A 26,595-nucleotide genomic window follows, 5' to 3' on the forward strand; every position below is an offset into this window, starting at 1 on the left:
CGCGAGGCCTAGGTCGACAAGCAAACATGGCGGCCCAAGTTAGAGTTTTACAGCTAAAGCCTGGCGAAAACCTGGAAAATAAGCTGTTTAGACTGCAGAAAGGTCAGTTAACACACGAATGTGTTAATCCCACAGCTTTCAACTTCTCTATAAAATCACGATTAAAGCGATATCTATAGCATAGGCCGTATAAAAGATAGCAGAATTGCGGTCCTCAAATTCGGAATAAATTGTTTTTTAGGTTGTTGTCAATTTGACAAGTAATTTTGCCCTTGCTCTTTTCACTTTTCTTCCTTCCCTAAAAGGGTTCCTAAATTTTTCACAAACATCGGGTGCTTGTTTGATAAAAAAATACTTGCTAGAATGCGTTAGAGCTCTTGTTTATTCAAACATAGTAAAATAGCGAATGTTTAGATTTGATGTAGTAAAGTCAACTAAAAAGTCAAAGTCAAATAAAACCTAGAAGAAATGCACATGGACACATTGTACCAAAGAAAGTCTTAAATTGATAATGTCGATACAACACGTCTTTTTGGCTAGAACAAAACCTCAAAATTTTGATCACACTAGACATGTAATCCCTAGACCCTTGATGCAAAACAACTCCGTCGGGATTTATGTTATTAGTATCATTAGTATCAGGATCAGCTACTGGTTCAGTTGTTACATGGTTCTCACTTCTCTTTAAGGATGGATCCTTCACTTTACACTAGCTGCCAGTCTGCAGCCTTATAGCATCAAGCTTCTGTGTAACCACCCCAAGCCTGGGCAGGCATTCAACAGAACGAATTACCAGGAGTTGGTGTGGACATGCTCCCAGAAAGGGAAATGTGATAATGGGGATCGGCATGCAGAGATTAAAGTTCACCAGGCAGGCTCATTCCACTTCTATATAACATTTGAAAACTGTGAGAAGGAAAAGTAAGTAACTTGCAGGACACAGATGGTGTCTTGTTATTGTTAAAGCCGCATTCTCACCAGTTTACTTCCAGAGGTCCGACGGAAACCTCAACTGTTAAAAGAGTCTATTAAAATCCGAAATATTAAACAGGCCATCCGCTCTAAATTATCAATCACATCCTCAAAGAAACTTTCAATAAACACACTGCTCTCAATATATTTTAAAAAAATTGTTCGCATTTTCTGTTAAAAATCATGGGAGATTGTTACGTAATCGACCGGAAGTATACTGGTGACAATGCAGCTTTAATATGACTGAAGTGGTCTGCTTGTGACTCACATAGCCTTGCAATTGCTTATGAATTAGATGGAAATGCTTTAGAATTAGATAATTGATGTACTGCAGATATTTTCAATTTTTTTTACTTGATTAATTCAGTTTTTTTTGTTTTACAGACACCACATCTTATTGATAAGAAAAAAACTACCAGCAAAACAGAAATGCAAATAAAACACTGATTATTATGGGCTCTATATAATTTGGACACTAAGTACAGTCTTAAGGGTCTCTGTAATAACGAGAATTAAATGTAAAATTATCATCCTTTTGAACACATTTCAGGGCATCTTCAGATCAGAAGTGCAGTGGATATTTCACTGTTGACCCCACCTTGCGCATTAATCCCAAGGAAATCCTGCCACTGGACTCTGTGTGCCTTCAAACAGTCCTGTCCAAGTGCTTGGGTCCTCTATCACAGTGGTCAGCCCGTCTTCAAATCAGTAGAGACTCTGGCTACAATGTCATCCATTTTACGCCAATCTCAGAACTGGGAAGCTCTCATTCCTCTTATTCCATTGTTGACCAGCTCAAGCTGAATTGCAGATTTGATGAACCAGGGTCCAAGAAAGGAGCCACTTTTCCTGAAGTCAAGAAAATTCTCAACAAAATGAAAACAGAATGGAAAATGTTATCAATTGTGGACATTGTCCTGAACCACACAGCAAATGAAACTGAATGGTTATGGCAACACCCTGAGTGTTCATATAATTTGTGTAACTCACCTCACTTGAGGCCAGCATTTGTTCTTGACCGGCTTTTGTGGCACTTCACTTGTGATATAGAAGATGGAAAATACTCTGATAGGGGAATTCCCCCAGAAGTGAATACAGAGCATCAGATTCATTTAATAGGAGAAATATTAAGGTAAAGCTAATGAAATCACTCTATGTAAGTTAGTATAAGGTAATCATACAGTTTCAAGTGCAATTCTGGATTAATTTGCGAGTTTTTCAAAAGGTATCATAGTTTGAGCTTTTTGAAAAACACACATTATTTATTAATAAAATACATAGACATATTAGGAAAGGCAAGTTTTTGTTTGAAACATGGTTAAACAGTGTGCCCTCATAAAAACTGGTGTGATTCGTCAACAGGGTGCGCAATTAGTTGTGAAAAAACTTTCGCATCGAAATCCTAATGATTTTCATCCCATTTCTTGCTCAATTCAAGAATTGCTTTTATCAGAAAAAGTTTTTGAATTGCGCTGGTATTACAACTTTTTGCACTAATGTTACATGAAAATTGCAATCAGAGGCAAGAAATTTGTGCATGTTATATTGTTAGACTAAAATGAATAAAACAAAACTTTGACAATAAATTATGTGCTCAAGACCTTCCTTGCAATTTGGGATGGGGCCTAAATTTTGTTACATGATTTGTGATTTAAAAAACACATGGTTTTCAAAAGTTTTTTTTTAGAACTGAAGGTTCAAAGCTAATAAAACACTACAATGTTATAAATAATTTGTGATCTTTGAAAGCATGAGAAATCAGTCAAGACTGGTGTTCAAATTATATTTATATGTGAAATTGTTTGAGCAAAACAAAAACTTTGTACAGGTATACATGTAATAAGCCTTCAATGATAAGCTTGCAAGTTCAATATTGTGAAAAGTTTAATGGATTTTTTTTAAATATAGGATATTCATGTTATTTTTACATAGTAAGTATTTTAGAAAAACTGAAAATGAATGCTTAATAATCAATGCTTGTCCATATCAAGTCTACTTATTGTATTGAACCAAATTTAGGAATGAGCTTATTCCAAGCCTGAAGTTGTGGGAATTCTTCTGTGTGGATATTGAGAAGACCATACAAAAGTTCAAGACTACCGTCGTCAAGCCACACCAAAAGATACCACCTCACCAACTGATGCCGAAAGAACTGTGTGTCAGACCAAACCCTGCATACAGACGTAACTCAGCTTTGGTTGATCTTGACCTGGCAGTAAAGCTGTTCAATGTCCACAGGTACTGCAGTAAATAATTTATCCGCTCATCATAAAAAAAAATATCCATCATTCAGGGTGATGCGTGCTACCTTGGCCACCAAGAAATGTTGAAGGAACTTTACCAATACAAATGTGAATCTAAGTCCAAATCAAAGTCTGGCTGACACTTAATACACATACACAAAGATTGGTCCAACTTTAAATTAGCTCCCCTTCTGAACCACAAAATAATAAAAAAGTATCCCCTTTCCAAATAAGTCTTAATTGTGAGATAAGAGCCCCTGTAATAAAAGGTGTTTACTTCAAAATTCGGTTGTTTTTTTACAATAAAGCTCTACAAAATCAAATCTACCGAGTGAAAAAAACTACAACATAAGACAACGAGGAGCCCTATGCTCGGGGGGCCCATAAGATAAGTAAGGGGCCACAGGGGGCCCAAAACAAATAATATTATAACATCTCCCTTCTCAACAAAGTGTTAGGTTAAGTGTTCAATAAATGTTCTTAACAATGTTCAATAAGTCTTTGTGGTTTTTTGATAACCCTGCCAGATGCTGTGCTCATCGGTGTCGTCTCGTGTTGCCTCTCAGAAGACTTTGGTGGTGTAGGCGATGCTGTCACATTATTGCTTAACTGTGTGGGGTTGTTGGTACTTTCTGGTGGTAGTTGAGGAATGGCTGGTATAACAAAAGGACTTGTGCTCATCGATTGATCATTAGGTGTTGAAATGATTTGTCGTCGATTTCTCCTGAAGACACGCCCACGCTCATCTCCTAATAAGTACGATCGGGGCAATACTTCTGCTTTCCTCCACTCAGCCTCCCGGTTTGGACGGATACGCACCTTATCTCCAACTTGTAAAGGAGGGAGATCATGACTATGACTATCATAATACTTTTTTGAAACACTCTGACGATGTTTCAATGTCTTCACAACTTGATTTGGGTCAACAGGCTGAGGCAGTAGCAAACGTCGATGAGTCGGTAGTTGGGTACGTGTTCTCCTACTCATTAGCAGCTGAGCTGGAGACACACCTAAGTCATCAAAGGGTGTATTCCTGTATTTGAGTAATCCTTCAAAAGGATCTTTGTTGTCAGCAGCCGCTTTCTTTAAAATCCGTTTTGCGGTCTGAACTGCTTTCTCGGCAGCTCCATTTGATTGTGGATACTCTGGAGAGCTTGTGGTGTGACGGAAACCCCACTCATCTGCAAACTTTTTGAACTCATGTGAACTATTAAAAAGGTTTCTAGTGTTACTGTACTGGGAGCCATTGTCGCTCAGAACTTCCACCGGGATCCCAAACCTTGCAAAAATCTTCTTTAAGTTATTGATAACACAATTAGCAGTGGTTTGGCGTAACAACTCAATCTCAAAGTACTTTGAATACAAATCGGTAACAAGCAAATAGGAATGTCCGGCATATTCAAAGATGTCAGTACTGATCACTTGCCAAGGCAATCCAGGAACCTCACGTGGTAGTAGGGTCTCTCTTGGCTGTTGGTTTCGGAAGGCATTACATATGGAGCAGGAACTAATCTTGTCTTTGATCTGTGCAGTCATTGAGGGCCAGAAAACATATTCTCTTGCAAAACTGAGACTTTTGTTCTCACCCATGTGTGCGCCATGAATTTCTTCTAGCACCTCTGCCCTCAACGATCTCGGGACAATGATTCTGTCTGCTTTGAATAACAAACCATCTTCTACGCTAAGTTCCTCTCTAAAACTCCAGTATTCTCTCGCTAGCTCATCAAGTTGATGTTTTTCTGCTGGCCAACCTTTAACGACATATTCCATGACCACTTGAGAGGTAACATCGCAGTTTGATGCTTCCTTGAATTTTTGCAAAGTGCTTGAATCTACACCAAGACTGTCAATTAAGTTGATTCCAATCATCTCTTCTGGTTCACTAACTGGTTTAGTGTCACTAACTGGGGCTCTGCTTAAGCAATCTGAGATGAATTGTTTCTTTCCTGGCACATAACGAACATCAAGGTCATACTTTGTCAGCTTTAACAACATCCTCTGCAATCTCGGTGGTGCTTCATTCAAGGGCTTTTTGAAGATGGCTTCTAGTGGTTTGTGGTCGGTTTCAACTACAACACGACGTCCATAAACATAAGTATGGAACTTTTCAGTTCCCCAGACAATTGCCAGAAGCTCTCGCTCGATGTTGGCGTACCTTGTCTCAGCAGGTGATAGTGTTTTTGAGCCAAATGCTACAGGTCTTTCGTCCTGCAGAATCACAGCACCTAATCCCGTGCCACTTGCATCAACATTAAGCACTGTCTCTTTGGTGTTGTCAAAATAGGCTAAAACTGGCGCTGAGGTAATGACTGCTTTGAGCTTGTCAAATGCATGCTGTTGAGGTGTCTCCCATACGAATGCGGTATCATTCCTTGTTAGCTGCGAGATAGGGCCCTGGAGATCAGCTTTATGTTCAATAAATTTATCCAGATAGTTTACAGTTCCTAGGAAACGTAGTATGCCATCTTTATCGGTCGGGGCAGGCATCTCGTTGATAGCTCTTACCTTTTCAGGATCAGGCTTTAAACCGTCTGCAGTAAATAGGTGTCCAACGTAGCTGACTTCAGGAACTCGAAGTTTGGCTTTACGTGGATTGAACTTTAGACCTATCTCACGGCTCCTCTTCAATACTGCAATCATCTTGTGATCTAGCTCACATTGATTTCCACCATGTATCAAAAAGTCGTCAACGATTATTTCTACTGGTACTCCTGCGAAGAGTCGGTCCATCTCTCGTTGGTAAATCTCGGGCGCGGAACTTATGCCGAATGGGAGCCGCAGGAATCTGTATCGACCCCAGGGGGTATTGAAAGTCAGGAGCTTCGAGCTTTCTTCGTCTACTGGTAGTTGCCAAAAACCGCTGCATGCATCCAACGTTGAGAATATTCCAGCACCGGTGAGTTTGTTGGCAACCTGTTCCACTGTGGCCATCGGATAATGGGGTCTCTTGAGGGCTCTATTGAGGTCACGTGGGTCTATACATATTCTGATGTTGTCTTTGGTTGGTGGGCTTTTCTTTTCTTTGCCTTTTCGTTTATCGATTACTAACATCGAAGAGACCCAAGGGGTATGTTCTTCTTCTTTAACAATGATCCCATCTTCTTCCATCTCTCTCAGCTTCTGTTGAGTTGGGTCTAACATGGATACTGGGATCTTTCTGGGTGCGTGTATAACTGGAGTTACTGCAGAGTCTACCTCTAGGTGTACTTTGTTGGGTAACATTCCCGGTTTGTTACTGAAGCAATCAAGGTAATCTTTCAGAACAGGGTCACTTGTGAGGGTTGTGGTACTTTTGCTTTGTTCTCTGGACAAGTCGATGTTTGATGTTTGTGCTGATGGTGAATCTAGCAATGTGAGATCCATGAACTGTAGGACTTCAAGATCAAGGCAAGCCTCACAACTTAGTAGTGGGGTGAACTCTCCATCAACTACAAGATATAACAGATCTATCTTTCGATCTTTGTACTGTGTTGGAAGGCGGACACATCCTTTAGGGTAGATGGGCTTAGTCGCAAGCCAGCCCTTCAAAGGCTGGTGTACACGTTTCAACGGCTTGTTGGTGATGCTCTTGTACAAGTTGTAGGGGATGACAGTAGCCTCCGCACCCGTGTCTGCTTTCAGTTTGACCTCTTTTCCTGCTATCATGACTTTTATCAGGCTCTTTTTGGGTTGCTGGTTCTGTAACACGCTTCCGACTTCAATGGATCCAAAGTATGTGTGGGTTTCGTTGCTGTCACTTGAGTCATACTCCTGTTCCACCACATGCACTTCTGGATCTTTTTTCTGTTTGTTTTTACACATCTTTGCAAAATGGCCTGTTTTGCTACAAATCTTGCAATTCCTTTTAAAGGCTGGGCATCGTGTTGGGTGTGCAAATGAATGGCGATATCCACAGAACTTACAAGACGGCTGTTCTTTCTTAACTTGGACTGGTTGTACAGACACTGTTTTACTTGGGACTACTGTCTGTGGAACAAACTTATACTTCTGCAGCTCAGTCGCCTCATAAGTTCTGCAGTAATCATGCGCGGTTTGTAGGGTAAGGTCTGGCTTTTTCAACAACTCCCCTCGCAATTCATCGCTGGTTACTCCCCCCACAATACGGTCTCGTATCAATGAATCTCTAAGTGCTCCAAAGTCACAGTTTAATGAAAGCCGTTTTAGCTCACTAACAAAGTTGTCAATTCGTTCACCCTCCTTTTGGTTTCTAAGATTGAAGAGCAGTCGCTCATAAATGACATTCTTAGCTCCTCGACAAAGTTCATGGAACTTTCGGCACACATCACCATAAGATTCATTACTCTCGCCTGCAGTATACACAAAGTGGCTATACTCTTCAATTGCACTCGGTCCAGCACAGTTAAGTAACAAATTAACTTTTAACTTATCTCCCTTGTCGTCCTTTCCTTTTGCAACCAAGTAAATTTCGAACTGCATTAGGAACTTTCTCCAATTTTCTGATGCATTCGCATCCAACACCAAAGGTCCCGGAGCTCGATGATACATTTCCCCACTTTCGGCCATCGTTTCCTTGTTTTGTCGACTTTTCTTTAACAATTAATATTCTCCAGTGGTTAACCTCTTCTGACACCATGTAATAAAAGGTGTTTACTTCAAAATTCGGTTGTTTTTTTACAATAAAGCTCTACAAAATCAAATCTACCGAGTGAAAAAAACTACAACATAAGACTATGCTCGGGGGGCCCATAAGATAAGTAAGGGGCCACAGGGGGCCCAAAACAAATAATATTATAACAGCCCCCCTTTGAAGAAAATAAATGCCCCCATCAGTACTAAAAATATTACATGATTATTTATGGCAAATCAACCTTTACAGTAACTTCCTGCTGTGAATTTTCTTACCTTAACTCCCTCTTTTAAAAGAACCTGGGTATGTGCAGTAACAGAATGACGAATATCCTGGGCTAACATAAAAAGGGAGAAATATAAGAGACTCACTTGTTAGCTCCACACTGTAAGTTGGTGGGGCTTATGTACCTGTGTGCTATACTCTTTTTTACTGAGCTCATGTTCCTGTTTTTATCATGTTTTTATCAGGTCTGGTGCTGCAAATGAGAAGGAACACTTTCAGAAATGCTGTGACGCCTTAAAGGAGCATCTGATCGCGTTGAATAAAGATATCAGATTCAATGAGATGCAAGGCCACATTAATGCTGCCATTGGCAACATCCAAGCAACAATGAGATATGAACGCTTGGCAGGTCATGGCCCCAAATACCCTGTTGTCTCTAGACGATACCCACTTGTCTGCAGGTAAACTAAAATTTTTTATATGATTTATTAAGGGACTGACCATTTGGTATCTGATGGAAAGGTTTCAGATATACAGTTCAGTATTTTGTGACAGCCAGTTTGTGTGCTTGTTTTTTATTTATCTTGGGAGCATTGAACCTTTAAGGCAAGGATTGCTCTAAATGTTTTTTAGGGTGATTTTGGTAAATGACCCTGTAGATACATGTCAAATGTTGCCTAATCTAAACATCCAAGTAAGTAACTCAATTGTCTTTGACCAATGTTTTAAAGACCTTCTCAAGGCTGACTGCATAATAGAACATAATTTCAAGGGGGAGGGGGCCTGTTGCAGAGTGCTGGTTACCTAAGTTACCTGTTTTAATGTGGGAATTGAGTAGGGTGGAATAGCTTGAGGTGTGTTCTTATCGAAATGTGACAAACCATAGGTGTTGTTTTAACCTGATACCTGTTCCATTATATATTTGTTTTGCACTACCAACCTTTAAATTGTACTTTAGGTATTTTACCATGCCTGGTCCAGACCTTACCTTGAAAGAAGAGGAGCAGCTGATGGATTCCCAAAAAGGGCGTCACTGTATGGCGCATCAAGGCTGGATCATGGGCGGAGATCCCCTCAAGGACTTCGCCGCACCAGGGTCTGATGTCTACCTCAGGCGTGAGGTGATACCATGGGGAGACAGTGTCAAGCTTCGATATGGCCGCAAGCCTGAGGATGTCCCATTCTTGTGGAATCACATGAAGGAATATGCAAAGAGCTGTGCAAGGTACGCCTAAATCACTTAGAAAACATCTGTGATTATTTTCGCTTTATACTGTGACAAAGAGACTGAAGTACTTTTTGGTATTTGACAACAATGATAAACAAATTACTTAACTTGCAAAATTATCCCAGCATATAGACCTCATATTTTAAATGTGCTTGATGCAATTGTTCATTTGCAGAAAGTGTTATCTTGACAGTTATATTTTTGTTCTGTTTTCTGCTAACAATACAAATAGAAGACAGTGAATACTGTCTGACACATGTTTTGTGTGTTTTAGTATGTTTGATGGTCTGCGGCTAGACAATTGCCATAGCACACCCCTACATGTTGCTGAGGTTAGTCAACAACTACAGTAGTAAGCATTGGAGAATCCAAGGCTGGTTCCTTAGGATCAATAGAACCACCTTTTTTTTGTCCTTAGACAGACAGCTGAAAATCCTTCTTTGATATGTATTTTCTCTGGCCCCTCATTAGTCCCATTGGTTTGTACCTAAGATTCAAGAGGGTGAAAAACGTCCACTAAAAAGTTTTATTATGGCCAGTTTTCTAGAAAAGCATTCATTCATTTGTTTTCTTGTTTGAAGAGTTTTGTCTCTTCTGAGTTTTGATTTCTGAGTGAGGTCCTGTTACCCTTAGCACATCGTCTTCCTTTCCCCACCACCAGTTAATTCCTTGTCAACAGTAGCATTTTGCTGTTAAGTCTTCTGCTTTCTCAGTACATGCTAGATGCTGCACGGGAAGAGAATCCCGAGCTGTATGTTGTCGCTGAGCTGTTCACGGGATCTGAGGCTGTTGACAATGTGTTTGTGAACAGACTGGGCATCACGTCTCTCATAAGAGGTTAGGCTCGCTTGGGTCACTTAGACTGCTTACCCTTTACAGTAGATCTGCATCATATGATACATTGGAAACGCACAGGGTACCTGAAATAATGTATGATCTTAAGATTGCCTTATAAAAAAAGCTTAGGATCTGCATTTTATAAAAAAAGAAGTAGCAAAAAATATTTATTGCTGTTTATTGCTAAACGTATCTTGTTTACGGCCAATTGAAGTGCTACAACAAAATCAGGGATGAAATAGAGCTGTGTGTTTATTCATTTGCAGAGGCCATGTCAGCCCATGATGCTCATGAGGAGGGCCGGCTCACCTATCGATATGGTGGAGAACCTGTTGGCGCCTTTATGGACCCCTTAGCTACCAAGCCATTTGTGCCAGGCATTGCGCACGCCTTGTACATGGACGTCACCCACGACAATGAGAACCCATTCTTGGTAAGCAGGCCTCAACATCTTTATCACTTATTGGAAACACATCTTTTAGACTGTATATGATGTGTGTCTTTATCACTTATTGGAAAACACAACTTTTTAGACTGTATATGATGTGTGTTTGCTACAAAGTAATGTATAGAAGATGGCTTTTCTGTCTAGTATTGTCCTAGCTATGGACACTCTATTTTGATCTTTATGGTATATGGGTATGAACTTTGACACTCCTGCCTGTTTTGCAGCAGTTACATGTCGCATTTGTTGGTTCATTTAATCTTGAAATATTGTAGCTGTTATCTGTGTTTTCTGTACTTTCGTTCTTTCGTGAGCTGTCACGTGCTTTCTGTAGGTTCATTCAGTCTTGAACCTGTTACATGTGCCTTCGGTAGGTTCATTCAGTCTTGAACCTGTTACATGTGCCTTCGGTAGGTTCATTCAGTCTTGAACCTGTTACATGTGCTTGGTTCTTTCAATCCTGAAAATCTTACTGTGTTTTCTATAGGTTCGTTCAGTGTATGATGCTCTTGCAAGCTCTGCACTGGTTGCCATGGCTTGCTGTGCCACTGGGAGCAGTCGAGGTTACGATGAGCTGGTGCCGCATCAGGTTAGTCAGGCCCGTACCTGGGGGGGGTTCAGGGGGTGCGAATGCAACCCCCCACAACGGCCAAAAGTCCTTTTTTTGGTTCTCAATAGACGTGTTATTTGTAGACAAAATTAAAAATCATAAGCTCTGGTATGTAGTCAAATCCGATATTAAACGTCCCGTGGAAATACTGCAAAGGCATGCTGCAAAAATACTTTTTTTCTTTCGGAGGTGGTTCCTCCCCTCCCCTCCAGTAAAATAAGGTCCACTTTTTCGGATTTCGCACCCCCTGTTAGTGCTAGCCAGAGATATATATGATCTGACCAGATATTTGTGCTCTACTGTAGTATTTTCCCTGGTGCTGTAGTACAAACATGATTTTTACTTACATTCCCCAGGTTCATGTTGTGGAAGAAAAGAGACTATACATGTCTGCAGAAAGTAAAAAAAACAAAGCTCCCCAGAAGGGCATGTTGTCTGCGGATGCGGGCATTATGACGACAAAAAGGGCAATCAATGAGTTGCATCGAAGATTAGGGGAAGAGGGATATTCACAGGTAAAGAGGGCAAAAGAATACATTTCCATCTGCTGATTTGCGGAAGCTAATGCAATATTTTCGATTGGATATGGTAAACGAAGTATTAGAATTTGTTTTAGATGGTTATTTCGAGAATTTAACACACTTTGTGCCTTCCAAAATTAAATGAAAACAATAACAAAGGTGTGTGTCAAGGTGTGGCTAAGTATGGAGCAATCAGGCAAAAAGGGCAATCAATGAGTTGCATCGAAGATTAGGGGAAGAGGGGTATTAACAGGTAAAGAGGGAAAAAGAATCCATTTCCATCTGCTGATTTGCGGAAGCTAATGCAATATCTTCGATTGAATATGGTAAACGAAGTATTAGAATTTGTTTTAGAAGGTTATTTCGAGAATTTAACACACTTTGTGCCTTCCAACATTAAATGAAAACAATAACAAAGGTGTGAGTGTCAAGGTGTGGCTATCAATATAAGATAAATTGCTATGAAACAGTAGATGGCCATCTTGCTTTTCTTCTGTATCTTTTCCAACTGTCCAATTGATTTTTGGAAACGTGCTAGCACAACTGCTGATACTCTATGTTTGCACCTCTTTGCCTGTTTCAGGTATACGTAGATCAAATCCATCAAGATGTGCATGCTATCACACGTCACTGCCCTGATAAGCGCAAGACTGTGGTGATGGTGGCCCACTCTGCCTTTTCCGACCCACCCGATCACCTGAAGCCTACACAAACGAATCTCCAGGTCAACATGCAAGGCATACCACCCCTCAATATTCCAGGTAACACTTGAAGGCAACGGACAACATGCTAGGCGTACCACCACTCAATATTCCAGGTAACACTTGAAGGCAACGGACAACATGCTAGGCGTACCACCACTCAATATTCCAGGTAACACTTGAAGGCAACGGACAACATGCTAGGCGTACCACCACTCAATATACCAGGTAGGAATTGAAGCTTAAGGTCAACGGGCAAGGCATACCACCACTCAATATTCCAGGTAGGACTTAAACCCCAAGGTCACACACCAATGTTTAAGGCATGCCACCATTTGATATACCTGGTAAGTCTTGTGAATATCCACCACCACTCCATGTACCAGGTAGGACACCGATTCACCTGAAGGATATGCAGTGAAACCTTCAGGTCAACTTGCAAGGTATAGCAACACTCACTATTCCTGGTAGGACTTGAAGCTTAAGTAAAACATGTACTGCGACTCAATACTGTATGCCAAACCAGGTAGAACTTTGTATGCTGTGTAGACTGTCAAGTGGTGCGTTCTATATGCGAAAGAGGAGAATACTAGTAGTCTACATATACTATGCTGGATCATTTAACATTTTATCTATTATGTCTTTAGGAGAATTTGAAGAAATCCTCTTGGAGGCGATGATTGTAAAAACAGATGAGTCATCGGAATTCCAGAAAGACAATAAGTTTATCAATGGCTTACAGAGTCACAGAGTGTTGATGCAAAAAGGAGTTACTGCAGCCAAGTCTAAGGTATTTAGTTAAGGACAACTTTGTACCATCTTCCATCTCACCCAGTCTAAGGTATCCATCAGAGACCAACTTTGGAAGCATCCCCCATGTCACCTAGTCTAAGGTATCCAGTACAGGGTAACGTTTGTACCATCATCCATCTCACCCAGGCTAAGGTATCTAGTTCAGAAAAACCTTTGTACCATCGTCCATCTCAAACAGGCTAAGGTGTCTAGTTCAGGGAAACTTTTTTACCATTTTGAATCTCACCCAGGATAAGGTATCTAGTTCAGGGAAACTTTTGTACCATCATCCATCTCACCCAGGCTAAGGTATCTAGTTCAGGGAAACTTTTTTACCATTTTCCATCTCACCCAGGATAAGGTATCTAGTTCAGGGAAACTTTTGTACCATCATCCATCTCACCCAGGCTAAGGTATCTAGTTCAGGACAACGTTTGTACCATCCTCCATCTCAACCAGGCTAAGGCATCTAGTTCAGGGAAAGTTTTGTACCATTTTCCATCTCAACCAGGCTAAGGTATCTTGTTTAGGACAGCCTTTGTACCATCCTCCATCTCAACCAGGCTAAGGTATCTAGTTCAGGGAAACTTTTGTACCATTTTCCATCTCAACCAGGCTAAGGTATCTCGTTTAGGACAGCCTTTGTACCATCATTAGATAATTCGGGCTCCATCTTGACTGCCAACTGTAAACTGTGTCGTAGTTAGATATTTGCTATTCTAATTGTTTCAAACATTTTTTCTAAAAAGCACAAAAAAACATTATACTTCTTTTTTAGACTTGCCGAGTTGTGCCTTCAGGGAGCAATAATTTCGAAGTGTTTTTCGATCACTTTGCTCCTGGGAGTGTTATCGCCTTCCAGGTCAGCATGGAACCCAAAGTGAAACAAGCTCTAGGAACGCTAAGGTATTCTTAAAAAATACGTAAATGGAAAATCTATCTACAGTTTGGCTAGAAAATAAAGCCGACTAGAGATAGAAATTCTTTAATTCCCGCCTGCCACAATTCAATCGGCTTCTTTTTCCCAGCCGGCTAAATTTACCGGCAGCTGGCGTATAAGAAAATAATCTTGAAGGTGCGACTCCCCTTCAAGGCCTCTTACCTACCAATAATGCAGTGTTATTGTAAACCTCCTTTAAAGCACAAAGCTGTATGCTCGAGGCTTTTCATCTCCAAGTTGGAGAAAGCCAATCATGCCATCTTTTTATACTCCCATTCAGTACCGAATACTGAGTCCCACCAGGCATCCATTTCCATCAAAAAGTGTGTTTACCAAGTTGTACTTTCTATCAAATATTGGTAAACAGCCCGTTATATTTTTTTATTTTCCTTCTCTCTACTTAGATCCCTCTCTTGTGCCATGTACGATGTCACATCAACGGTTGATTCAGAGACCACGAGCTTGGTGAAGGAACTTGACACCATTGTCTCCAACCTGTCGTTGGCCGACCTAAACCGCGTGCTGTACCGTTGCCAGGATGAGGAGGCAGATGATGGTAACGGCGGAGGGGTGTACGTGCTTGAGGATGAAGGTGCTCTAACCTACTGTGGGCTGCAAGGTAAGGCCTGCATAGAGTACATAGAGGTACATAAATAAAGGTTCAGCATTACATTATTTCTACTCGGGTAACTCGAGCTCCCCAAAAACTCAAGATCAGCTCACCTGTTTACGTGTCACCCTCAGGTTTTTTGTCGGTGCTGACAAACGTCCGCCAGCATAACGATCTCGCGCACCCGATCTGCAGGAATCTCCGCGCTGGTTACTGGATGATGGGATACGTGGTGGACCGCCTCATGCCCTTTATCGGAACTAGACAGGTGATTACCAGGAATCAGCTCTTTCTTTCTTTCTGACACATTCCGTATCCTCCCTAGGGCGTAGCCTATATATCCCGGCATCCCCCTATTCTGATATGTTTCGTGTCTTGTAGCTCGATGCAAAGCTGGATAAGGTTTTCAAACTCACTAGGGCGTGGCCCATATATCCCTTCCTATTCTGACATATTCCGTATCTTGTATAGCTCGGTGTGTGGCTTGACAAGGTGTTCACTCTGGTGAAGTCTTGCCCACGGTACTTGATACCATGTTACTTTGACGCAGTCATCACACCCCTTTACTTGATGCTACTCAACAGGGCGTGGTCGTGCATGTCCAGGTCAGTCACACAAGCCCACATCAATTCCAGGGGGGGGGGGGGGGGGATAGAGGCGCAAATATTGAGATGGAGTAGGGGATCTAAGCGTTTGGACAAGGATGAAGTAGTGCAGTTTTAATCAAACAGACAAACAGTGGAGTGGAACTTATTGCTATTTGACTTAAGGACTATAAGGTAAAATGGAAAAAGCTTAAACCTCCTTAATATTATTTGATCACTTAATCATCCAGCAAATGTTCAACGTGTATAGTGCAACACGTGAAGTTCAGCTGAGATAGAAAGCATAACAAGCAAACATAACTGTTTTTTCCTATGATTTTAATTAACACTGTCATCGCTCCCATGTTTCAAACAATAGGCTGAACCGTAAGAAGTCGTACGCTGCGCCCGGCTGTCGACACTCGTTTGTCGCCAACTCGGTGGTGCTTGAACCTCTATGACCCAGAGCAGATATAACCTTAAGATGCTTAAGACCTATACCTTTTTTCATAGTTTCGTCAAAGATGGCTCGTCATTCATCAAGGCCTTATCACTTGGTTGCTTAAAACCTATGCCTTTTTTCATAGCTTCGTCAAAGATGGCTCCTCATTTGTCAAGGCCTAATCGCTGGGTTGCTTAAGACCTATACCTTTTTTTCATAGCTTCGTCAAAGATGGCTCCTCATTCGTCAAGGCCTTATCGCTGGGTTCAGTCCAGTTCCTCGGTTTGACCCGGTCCGCAAGCCTCCCACCCCTCTCGCCCAATCTGTACCACGGCCCCAGCTCGGGTGCCGAGATGCCTACGCTGATGTGCATGGCGGCGGGGCTGCCTCACTTCTCCACGGGATTTATGCGCTGCTGGGGCCGTGACACGTTTATCTCGCTACGAGGACTGATGCTCACTACAGGGCGATACACAGATGCTAAGTAAGTCAGGAAGGGGTAGCTGAAGGATGAGTTAAGGGGAGGGGCCATACAGGGCGATACACAGATGCTAAGTAAGTCAGGTAGGGGTAGCTGAAGGATGAGTTAAGAGGAGGGGCCATACAGGGCGATACACAGATGCTAAGTAAGTCAGGTAGGGGTAGCTGAAGGATGAGTTAAGGGGAGGGGCCATACAGGACGATACACAGATGCTAAGTAAGTCAGGAAGGGGTAGCTGAAGGATGAGTTAAGGGGTGGGGCCATACAGGGCGATACACAGATGCTAAGTAAGTCAGGAAGGGGTAGCTGAGAGATGAATTAAGGGGAGGGGCCATACAGGGCGATACACAGATGCTAAGTAAGTCAGGAAGGGGTAGCTGAAGGATGAGTTAAGGGGAGGGGCCATACAGGGCGATACACAGATGCTAAGTAAGTCAGGGCGGTGTAGCTGAGAGATAAGGTGAGGGAAGAGGCGAGAAAAAGGTCACCGGAGATACATTTTTCGTAATGAAAATATGCTTATGTCAGGTAGATAGGCAGACACCAAAAAACGTTTTTTAAGTAGATATCCCTTTAACCTGGTATAATGGTCGAGGTTTGTTTGGTAGGTCTATCTATGATTATTTCTGTGCTTCTAAGCTCTTCCAACTTTCTACTTTGTTTCCCTAACTATGACATATTTCCCGCCTTACAGCTCATTACCTAACGGTGTTTTTTTTTTTTTTTTAAATGAGCTCTTCCCTTTACGGCTGGCATTACGTTTTTTTTCCTCGTGTTTGTAGGCATCACATCTTGGGTTTCGCTGGCTGCATTCGCCACGGACTCATCCCCAATCTCCTGGACGGGGGTCGGAATCCTCGGTACAACTGCAGGGACGCTGTGTGGTGGTGGCTTCAGGCCATACAGGACTACTGTACCATCGCACCTGATGGCCTCTCCATACTAAAGGAACCTGTCTCCAAGCTCTTCCGCTTTGACAACTCGGACAGGCAGGATCCGGGGTTGCAGGTGAGCAGTGGGGTGGTGGCCCCGGTGTTGGATTGATATCGCTGGTGGATTGAACTGCGTGCGTATTTTAAAGGTTTTACAACATAAATTTGGCTACGTCGCGCTCCTGACGTGCCGAATCTAATTTGGGTCGACATAAATACATTGGGTTCAACGTTGATTCAGACGTCGCACTAAAAAGTCGCGCTCAATAGGTTGTGAGTGGTTAAAAGTTGATTTGATGCGGAGTTTCTGTTGCACTAAATAAAAAAAAACATGGTATTTGCTTCGGACCCTAAAAACCTCAACGTTTGAATGGTTGTTGTTGTTTAGCCGTGCAGCTGGAATCGTAGAGCCGCGCTTAGTGCCGTGCCGAACTTAAAGCCGCATTGTCACCAGTTTACTTCCGGAGGTCCGACGGAAACCTCAACCGTTAAAAGACAAAAGAATCTATTAAAATCCGGATAGTAAACAGGCCATCCGCTCTAAATTATCAATCACATCCTCAAAGAAACTTCCAATAAACAAACTGCTTTCAATATTTTTGAAATATTTTGAAATATTTTTCGCGTTTTCCGTTAAAAATCATTGGAGATTGTTACGTAATCGACCGGAAGTAAACTGGTGACAATGCGGCTTTAATTGATACAGACGTCGAACTATTCACTATTCTATTCACAAATACTGAGATTCGGCACGGCAGAAACGCGACATAGAAATCGGGCCTAGGTACGCATGAAACGCGGATGTCCAAGAGAACCATAATTATGCTCAGGTGGGATTGTTTACGCTTCCGCCTGTTCTCTGTGCGTACGGTTTACAGGATTTTTTCTCCCTTGAACCTGGAGAGAGGGACATATCAAAGGTTTTTCTATTTTGCGTATTTTTAATTTGGTCGTTGGTTTTGGAATTGCATACAAAATTCTAACTGCTTTAAAAGCGTCTTCTATTGTAACTTTTCTCTTGTCAAGAGGTTTTACGATTTCCCGACTTCCCCCAATGATCGCCAAAGTAATTGTATAGACCTACCAAAATCTGAAAGTCAGCCTACCCCGATAACTGTCTTTTGATAGGAATGATAACGATATAATTGCCCACCATGGCCAATCCCTTATTCCCCAGGGCCAAGGTAGGCAAGACCAAAGTAGACTTTGGTTCGCGAGTATGCGCTTATGATGTGCGACACACTCACTATTAGTCTTGTATTTGCCCGGTGTAGGACAAGCCTCTGCATGACATCATGCAAGAAGCCATACAGCGCCAGTTTATTGGCGTCCAGTTCCGTGAACGAGGGGCGGGCCCAAATCTTGACTCACACATGAAGAACGAAGGTTTCAACGTGACCGTGTGTGTTAACGAGAGGACTGGGTTCGTGTATGGTGGGAACAAATGGAATGCTGGGACGTGGATGGACAAGGTCGGGGATTCTGTGCTCGCTGGAAACTACGGCGTGCCTGCCACCCCAAGGTAATGATAAGCTATTCAAAATATTTGACTTAGAAACTTTGGAAAAGTGTTTGGAGGAAGTGATTTAAAGGGGCAGCGTCATGGTATTGCGCATGTCTGGAGTAGTTGTTAATTGTCTCAAATAATTGAACTTTAAGCTGTTAATGCCTTGTTAAAAGAATATGCAATATTTTATTGGAAACTATGTTTATTGACAGTTTGTGGTCATTTCCTTTGAATTTAAATCTCCCACGTGTACCAAAGACTCGTTGTAAAGTCAATATTAGAATTTGACTAAAATTCATTGTGTCCGGGCCGGAGAGCTATTGCAAAGCTCTAACCATGACACTGCCCCTTTAAGTAATGGCAAAAACTTTAACTATGAATGTGTAACTCTATAAATAGTCTGTACTTCCCACGCAGAGGAAATGGGCGACATCAGGATGAGAGAGAGAGTGGTCTAAAAGCATACTGATTTCTAGTTGTGAGATGCACAGGCACTGCAGAGCGATGATATATTAACTGCCCCACCCATCCTCACCTCGTGGTCTTTCCCAGGCTTATATTTTTGTGTGATTTTGTCAGGGATGGAAGTGCAGTGGAGATTGTCGGTCTGTTAAAGTCCACTGTTAAATGGCTAGCTGACCTTTGTGACAAGAAGCAGTTTCCGTACGCTGGTGTCTCCAAGCTGCAGGATGGTACTGGCCAACAAGGTTTTACATCACATAATATAAATCCAGTCAATAGTGGAATGAAACCATTCTTTCTACATGTGAGGCGTTTCTTGTGTGGCTTGTGTGGCAATAAGTATGGTTTGCAAGACATGTGTGTTGTGTGACACAATGAGTACGGTTTGCAAGACATGTGTGTTGTGTGACTCAATGAGTATGGTTTGCAGGGCATGTGTTGTGTGACTCAATGAGTATGGTTTGTGAGGCATGTGTTGTGTGACACAACGAGTACGGTTTGCAAGGCATGTGTTGTGTGACACAACGAGTATGGTTTGTGAGGCATGTGTTGTGTGACATAATGTGTATGGTTTGCAGGGCATGTGTTGTGTGACTCAGTGAGTATGGTTTGTGGGGCATGTGTTGTGTGACTCAATGATTATGGTTTGTGAGGCATGTGTTGTGTGACACAATGAGTACGGTTTGCAAGGCATGTGTTGTGTGACATAATGTCTATGGTTTGCAGGACATGTGTTGTGTGACATAATGAGTACGGTTTGCAAGGCATGTGTTGTGTGACTCAATGAGTATGGTTTGTGAGGCATGTGTTGTGTGACACAATGAGTATGGTTTGCAGGGCATGTGTTGTGTGACATAATGTGTATGGTTTGCAGGACATGTGTTGTGTGACATAATGAGTATGGTTTGCAGGACATGTGTTGTGTGACATAATGAGTATGGTTTGTGTGTTGTGTGACATAATGAGTATGATTTGTGTGTTGTGTGACATAATGAGTATGGTTTGTAGGGCATGTGTTGTGTGACATAATGAGTATGATTTGTGTGTTGTGTGACATAATGAGTATGGTTTGTAGGGCATGTGTTGTGTTACAATAAGTATGTTTTGCAAGGCATGTGTTGTGTGACACAATAAGTTCGGTTTGTGAGGCATGTGTTGTGTGACACAATGAGTATGATTTGTGAGGCATGTGTTGTGTGACATAATGAGTATGGTTTGCAAGGCATGTGTTGTGTGACACAATGAGTACGGTTTGTGAGGCATGTGTTGTGTGACACAATGAGTATGGTTTGCAAGGCATGTGTTGTGTGACACAATGAGTATGGTTTGCAAGGCATGTGTTGTGTGACATAATGAGTATGGTTTGCAAGGCATGTGTTGTGTGACACGATAAGTATGTTGTGACACATGCGTACACATGTTTCCCATGCGCACATGGGGGTGGTATTTGTCGATGTCACGTGTGATTCCTATGCCTTCAGGTTTCCCCATCTCCTGGTCATACCGGGAATGGAGTGAGAAGCTCAACTCCACCTTCGAGAGGTACTTCTGGATCCCAGAGGAGCCCAACCCAGAACTCGAGGGCGAAGAGATTAAACTTGTCCATAGGCGTGGTATCTACAAGGACAGCTACGGAGCCACGCATAGATTCGCTGACTTCCAGCTCAGACCAAACATCTGCATCGCCATGGCTGTGGTAAGGGAACATATAAGTATAGGTAATCAAACGGTTTCGAGTTCAATTTGGAAATAATTTGCCCGAGTGAGATTTTCAAAAGCTCAAATTGCACGAGCGGCTTCAGCGAGTGCAATTTCAGCTTTTGAAAAACTCGCGGCAATCATTTCAGTTCATAGTACTTATAGAACAACTAAACAACGAAAATAGTTAGTATTTTCTTTCACGGGAGATACTGTATAATACTCTATACAATTTTCACTGAATTACCTGAAAACTGCACTGCTCTCATCCAATCAGAATCGAGTAATTTTACCATGTATATTTTAAAAACATTTCTACAACATAAACCAGGAAATATATTTTGGAACACCAAAAGCATATCAGCAAAGCAAAAAGCCTCACTGATCCTTGTGTTTCCTGTCAAGTGGCAGTTTGACAGCCTCTTCAAATGCCCCTGATTATCATTATATGTACAGAAAGGTATAACTAGAAAGACATCGTACACGCTAGAAAAAAAATAGATGGACTGCGTAGGAGTAGTGTAGACAAGCTATAAATCAACACAAGGTTGAAAAAGTATTTTGTACGCCTCAGTGAAACAGCGTAGTTGCGCTGGCGTTTCGAGCGTTTGCGTTTCGTCAGCAAAAATACTCTGTTTTACAGAGACGTGCAACATACTTTTTAAAACTTGTGTTTATGTACAAATAAGCCCTTGTTTTAGCTTCAAAAATCGCCTCGCTTGATCGTAAATTTAAGGCTGTGTTCCTATGCTCGTATTTCCGATTGCCCATGTGAATTTACTCGATTTTTCGCTGTATTATGCTGGTACTCGAAAAGGATTATCCGGAGAGCCTTTGCAGACGGAGGATATATCTATCATAGAGAGATAGCTCTATATGGAAGATGTGTGTAACTAAGAGTTTTTCCAGGCACCAGAGATGTTCAACCCGGCGCATGCGTGGAAGGCGCTTGATGTCGTTGAGGAAGTCCTTCTAGGGCCACTAGGCATGGCTACTCTAGATCATGCGTATGTACACAAGTTTTATTTGTTTTCCGTGGTTAGTCTTTGCGTAACCTTACCATTTTAATACTGTCCAACACTGTCCCACATTGGCCATTCGTGTAAACCTTAACCTTAGCCAACCTTACTCTTTGGGTAACCCTACCTTTTGGGTATTCTTATTCTTTATGCAACCTTATCCTTAGACTTTCTCGTTTAGGAGGTCTAGGAGCCCATCTCGCTTCGCTCGCTGATTTAATCTCGCTTCGCTCGATTACTGACTCTGAGGTTGACTTGGAGCAAGTCTTCCTTATCCTTTGTTTTCGCGTAACCTTACCTTTGTTTAGCCTTACTCTTTGTGTATAACGTTACCCTTTGTGTCCGTGTAGGGACTGGGCCTATGAGGGCGTCTACGACAATGCGGCTGACACCACGTCGTACAAGAGCTCCAAGGGGTTCTGCTACCACCAGGGCCCGGTGAGAACACCATCAACACGCCAATACATTTTTGCCTTATTTCAAAGCAATATTCAAGCAGGCGGGCTAGGTTCAGCAAAGGCACAGTCGATGGTCAAGAAACATATCCCCTTTATTTGTCCAAAGTTATGTCTATACATAGATAGCTGCAGTGGGCCGGGTTAACCGGTTAATCGAATTCCTTTTTATCAAGTATGTTTTCTTCTAAAATATGTAAAATATGTAAACAGTTCAAAAGCTGCAAGTTCAAGGACGGCTGTGAACTAATTTCTGCTGGCCAAAATCACGCCCTCAAACTCAATAAGACCTCCGTGACAATGCAATACAATAATATCTCCTTTCATTTTTGCACATGTATAAGCGTATATTTAGTTTTCTGGAAAACTGCCTATTAACTTGACTTGTCATTGTACCAGGAATGGCTGTGGTGTATCGGGCCTTTCTTACGAGCCCGTCTTCATTTCGCGCACGTACTGAACGGCGAAAGCGGGCTCAACGAGACTGTCTTCAAGGTTCGCAAAGTGCTGTCCAAGCACAAAGAAGCCATGAATGCCTCCCCCTGGCGGAGCTTACCGGAGCTTACTAACGCAGGGGGGGCTCGATGCAGGGATTCGTGCGAGGCCCAGGCGTGGTCCGTGGCTTGTGTGCTGGACGTGCTGTATGACATCGAGCAGCTTCTGGCTCAGCACTGATGCCGTTCTGTTCGGGATACCTGTCGGTTGGTCGTCAAACAAGAGGGGCTGGTGAAGAAGGGTGATGTCATATCAACCACGGGAAACCCAAATACGATAGGAAAACCAAAAAGAACGCGCCAGAAACTACTGAAGTTGGGATAGTTCACGAGAGAAGATAGTCTTGTTGTACACGGGGTTTTATGGCATGCCGATTTGTTTAACAATATTCTTTTATTATACGTTTTTCATACCAGTATAAAAAACGTATAATAAGGGCATAGCATGGGATATGGTAAAAAAAAAATATAGTATGGAAGCTATAATATTCACTGTGTTCTTTTTCTGTCTTAGGAAACAGTGAAAGATTGATTTTATATAATAAAAATAAAAGGAATATATGTGGCTGAATAGCTCTAGAATAAACAATATAATTTTTGATTTCTATCACGCTTTCCAAACCCCGAAAAATCGAACTCGACGAAATCGTCACTCTTCGATTCTATCCACACATGCGCCTTCCCTCCCCCCCCCCCCCCCCCCCTCCCAACACATACACACACCACCCCCTTATGCTCTGGCTTAAAAAATACACAAACCATTGGGTCTTGAACCTTGATGAAGATAAATAAGTAGAAATGTCTGCAATATGACAACTTCTGACAAAACAATCCGTAAGGAAAGTTAGTAAAATCCGTTGCCCTCCAATGCTCGACGACAGGTGTTAATAATAAATTTCACCCAATTTTAAAATTATTTTTCGCAATAAAAGGTTTCTTGGCGTGTCTGCTTTTATAGCATTCTCTCTATTTTTCACATTTACATGTAACATTTATGTACATGTAGCATTCGCAAGATTTATTTAGAGTTATTAAACTTTAATGCGTGTTTTGCATGTAATGATCAAAAGCGCATTACAATATAACTAAATATTGAACTAATATATACAATTACAATTAGAATCGAAAATAATACGATAATAGAAAAATATTGATAATAATAAAAAAACGAATTATGATTTATGCTCTGGCATGTCAGAAAAGCAAACAACGTTAACTATTTGAATTTCAAATGACTCCTAAAGTGAATAGAGGGGCATTAGATATGTTTACAGATGGATAGAGAGTAAACAAAATGCGAAGACAATCTTGGGTAGCTGAGTAACGAATGTTGTAGAGCTTAAGTTTTACCTGTTATTCCAGTAGTCTCTGAGGACTATAGGTAAGAGGACAAAGACAACCATCTGGCAACAAACCTGACACAGAGGGAGAGGAAAGTAAAATTAGGGTGAGTGTTTTTAGGAGTAAATAGCTACAAAACCAAGTAGCTTCTAAAGTCTAACCAAATATCATCGACATTTTAATCGATTGAGGTAAAAAACACATTTTGTATAGCTTAATTTATTTGTAATTAAAACATATTTTATATAGAGAACATCAAAGCTCTATTTGTGGCTTTTGTTTGGTCTTCTGATTTTATCATATATAGACTAGGTTTGATTTTCTCTGCTTTTTTCACGTATAAATAAATATGCAGTTGAAACATTAACTTGCGCTGAAATTTTGTTGAAATTCATATAAACTTGCACTTTCGAAAGTTTAAAACGTTGTCTTGAATGCTAGGGAGTTACGAGTATTATGTTCTACGACAACCATCATAGTGATCTCCATGGCAACGAGATTATTGCATATTACTCATTAATCTAAAATCCTTGTCAAATGAAGTGAGTAGTGTGGAAGTTGTCTTGTTACAAGGACTCAATTCTTGATAGACTCTTGATAGAGTTCTAAAATAACTTGAGAAGATTGTGTTATCATCTCAAACATTTCACGAATCTTATCGAGTCAATCTCGCTTTCAATCAAAACTCTTTTATCAACTAATATCTCCACACCTGTCCTTGAACCATCACATTCAAACATTCATCATTAGGTGAAGAGAGTGAGGGTTACGTACTGCTACAGTACAAATGATAAAATACCCTCCCGGTGCGACACGTCATGTAGGCGTTAAAAACCCTCTCCCAAAGGGCTGAATAAATGTAAGCAGAAAAAATGGCATTTTTATGGACACAAAGTCAGCAGTTACGTCAAGGTTTTTTCCGTGGGTTTTCTTAACAGTCAGCTATTTTAGGAGAAACATGAAAGCAAAGGAAGCCAGAAAAATAGCCAAAAAAATGGTAATCCCAGTCCCTGATTTTCAGTCTCCGATCGGCCCTTTGCAGTGATGGCTGTGTATCTAAGGGTCAGAACAATATTTTATTTTTTTAAATCTCATGCCATATTTAAGAGTATTGAAAATCTTATTCTGTCAAGTTTCTCAAGTCGGTCAAAAACCCTGTCCTGATTCATTTGGATGCTCCTTCCTCTTTTCAAGTTCACAAGTGAACGGAATTCAAAATAGCGGCCGTTTGAAACGCCAACAAACGCTTAGCTCGGAAAATGAGATAAGTGTCCGTGCAATTTCTAGAACATTCCACAAGATGGCATGACAACTCCCAGCCCCTAAATGGCCTTAAAACTGGGAGTGCTGTTTTGAAAAAACAAAGCCAATATTATATTATAAAAACATTTTTTTTTACTTTGTGATATTGACGAGGGTCTAACAAAATTAGGGTTGTCCGCTTAGAAAGGGAAGACGATGAAAAATTTCAATTTTTCGAGCTTCGGGATGTTGACCAAGAAATTCTGAATCCGCCCCTACGCATAAAAAATGTTCTTCAATCTAACTAGCTAAACATTTCCGAATAACCCGAATGATAGCCGGCTACAATCTGACAATATCTTTTTAATATTCTAGCCAGCAATGACTCACCCGCTATCCAGACCCCACGTGGAGCAAATCCTGGACCGCATCCAGCAGCAAAAGGGCGTGACGGGCCTCATCATCGTCAACCAGGATGGCATGCCTATACGCTCCACCCTCGACAACTCCAGTACACTGCAGTACGTAAACATGTGCAAGACGATGTGCGGCATAGCGAGGAGTGTAGTGCGTGATACCGACCCCACTAATGACCTTAAAATCCTGCGCGTGCGCACTAGGAAGCACGAGGTGATCATGGCTCCGGAGAATGGACAATATCTGATCGTTATACAGGCTGATGGTTCACCGCAACAGACCGGACCGATGGGCAGCTTGTTGGACTGATTGGGGCAGACGCGTAGCTAGGGATCTAAACGCTTAAAAGCTGACAATTCCTGTAAAAAAAGCCACATTTTCTACATGACATAGTTTTATATTCAAAGACAACTCTAATGCTATAATGCATTGTGACAAGTGTAGAGCGTGGATTATATAAGACCAATACTCGTGAGTTTAGAAGTCCTAGTAGTCGAACAAGCTTTACGAGAGTTGACAGAACCGGACATTTGAGAGCTTCCGGTTCAACTGACCGGGGGCTCCAACTAGATTCCATTCCTGTCCCCTTGTTTAATCGCTATAAAGCTAAGGAAACTTTTAAGGACTAATGACAACAACTCCAACAACAACAGAAACAACAACAACAACATATCAACCCCTTAGCTTTACAAACATTCCTTTTTAATAATACAAAATACATATTAAAGGTACTGGCATCTGAAATGACATGCGACAGCAATTTATTCTAAATGTTATGTATTCTGTTCTCTTGCGCTGCGCTTAGCCGA

General features: G+C 41.5%; 1 protein-coding gene and 1 long non-coding RNA gene across 3 annotated transcripts; one reads left to right on the forward strand and one right to left on the reverse strand.

Annotated features, from left to right (window-relative positions):
* Position 1: 1 nt before the first annotated feature.
* LOC116619305 (glycogen debranching enzyme-like) lies at positions 2-23,345 on the forward strand. Of its 2 annotated transcripts, none has more exons than XM_048731793.1 (25): positions 2-102; positions 690-921; positions 1,523-2,104; positions 2,992-3,210; positions 8,274-8,489; positions 8,987-9,253; positions 9,531-9,588; positions 9,970-10,093; positions 10,360-10,526; positions 11,026-11,127; positions 11,505-11,663; positions 12,253-12,430; positions 13,018-13,160; positions 13,941-14,068; positions 14,507-14,721; positions 14,847-14,980; positions 15,184-15,317; positions 15,959-16,222; positions 17,002-17,227; positions 18,426-18,673; positions 19,238-19,365; positions 20,602-20,816; positions 21,728-21,825; positions 22,188-22,275; positions 22,692-23,345. In XM_048731793.1, the coding sequence occupies exons 1-25, from the start codon at positions 27-29 to the stop codon at positions 22,965-22,967; spliced, it is 4,677 nt and encodes a 1,558-aa protein (XP_048587750.1). In that variant the 5' UTR covers positions 2-26; the 3' UTR covers positions 22,968-23,345. The 2 variants fall into 2 exon arrangements, with proteins under 2 accessions (XP_048587750.1, XP_048587758.1); XM_048731801.1 differs by having other exon boundaries at positions 19,238-19,350.
* Positions 19,223-25,897, reverse strand: LOC125570316. The gene is made up of 3 exons (XR_007312653.1): positions 25,760-25,897; positions 24,137-24,201; positions 19,223-20,811 (listed from the first exon to the last, which is right to left on the reverse strand). It is a non-coding gene; the product is annotated as an uncharacterized LOC125570316 (long non-coding RNA).
* Between the last annotated feature and the right edge of the window lie 698 nt (positions 25,898-26,595).

Source organism: Nematostella vectensis, chromosome 1 (genome assembly GCF_932526225.1).
Source record: "Nematostella vectensis chromosome 1, jaNemVect1.1, whole genome shotgun sequence".
Lineage (NCBI taxonomy): Eukaryota > Metazoa > Cnidaria > Anthozoa > Actiniaria > Edwardsiidae > Nematostella > Nematostella vectensis.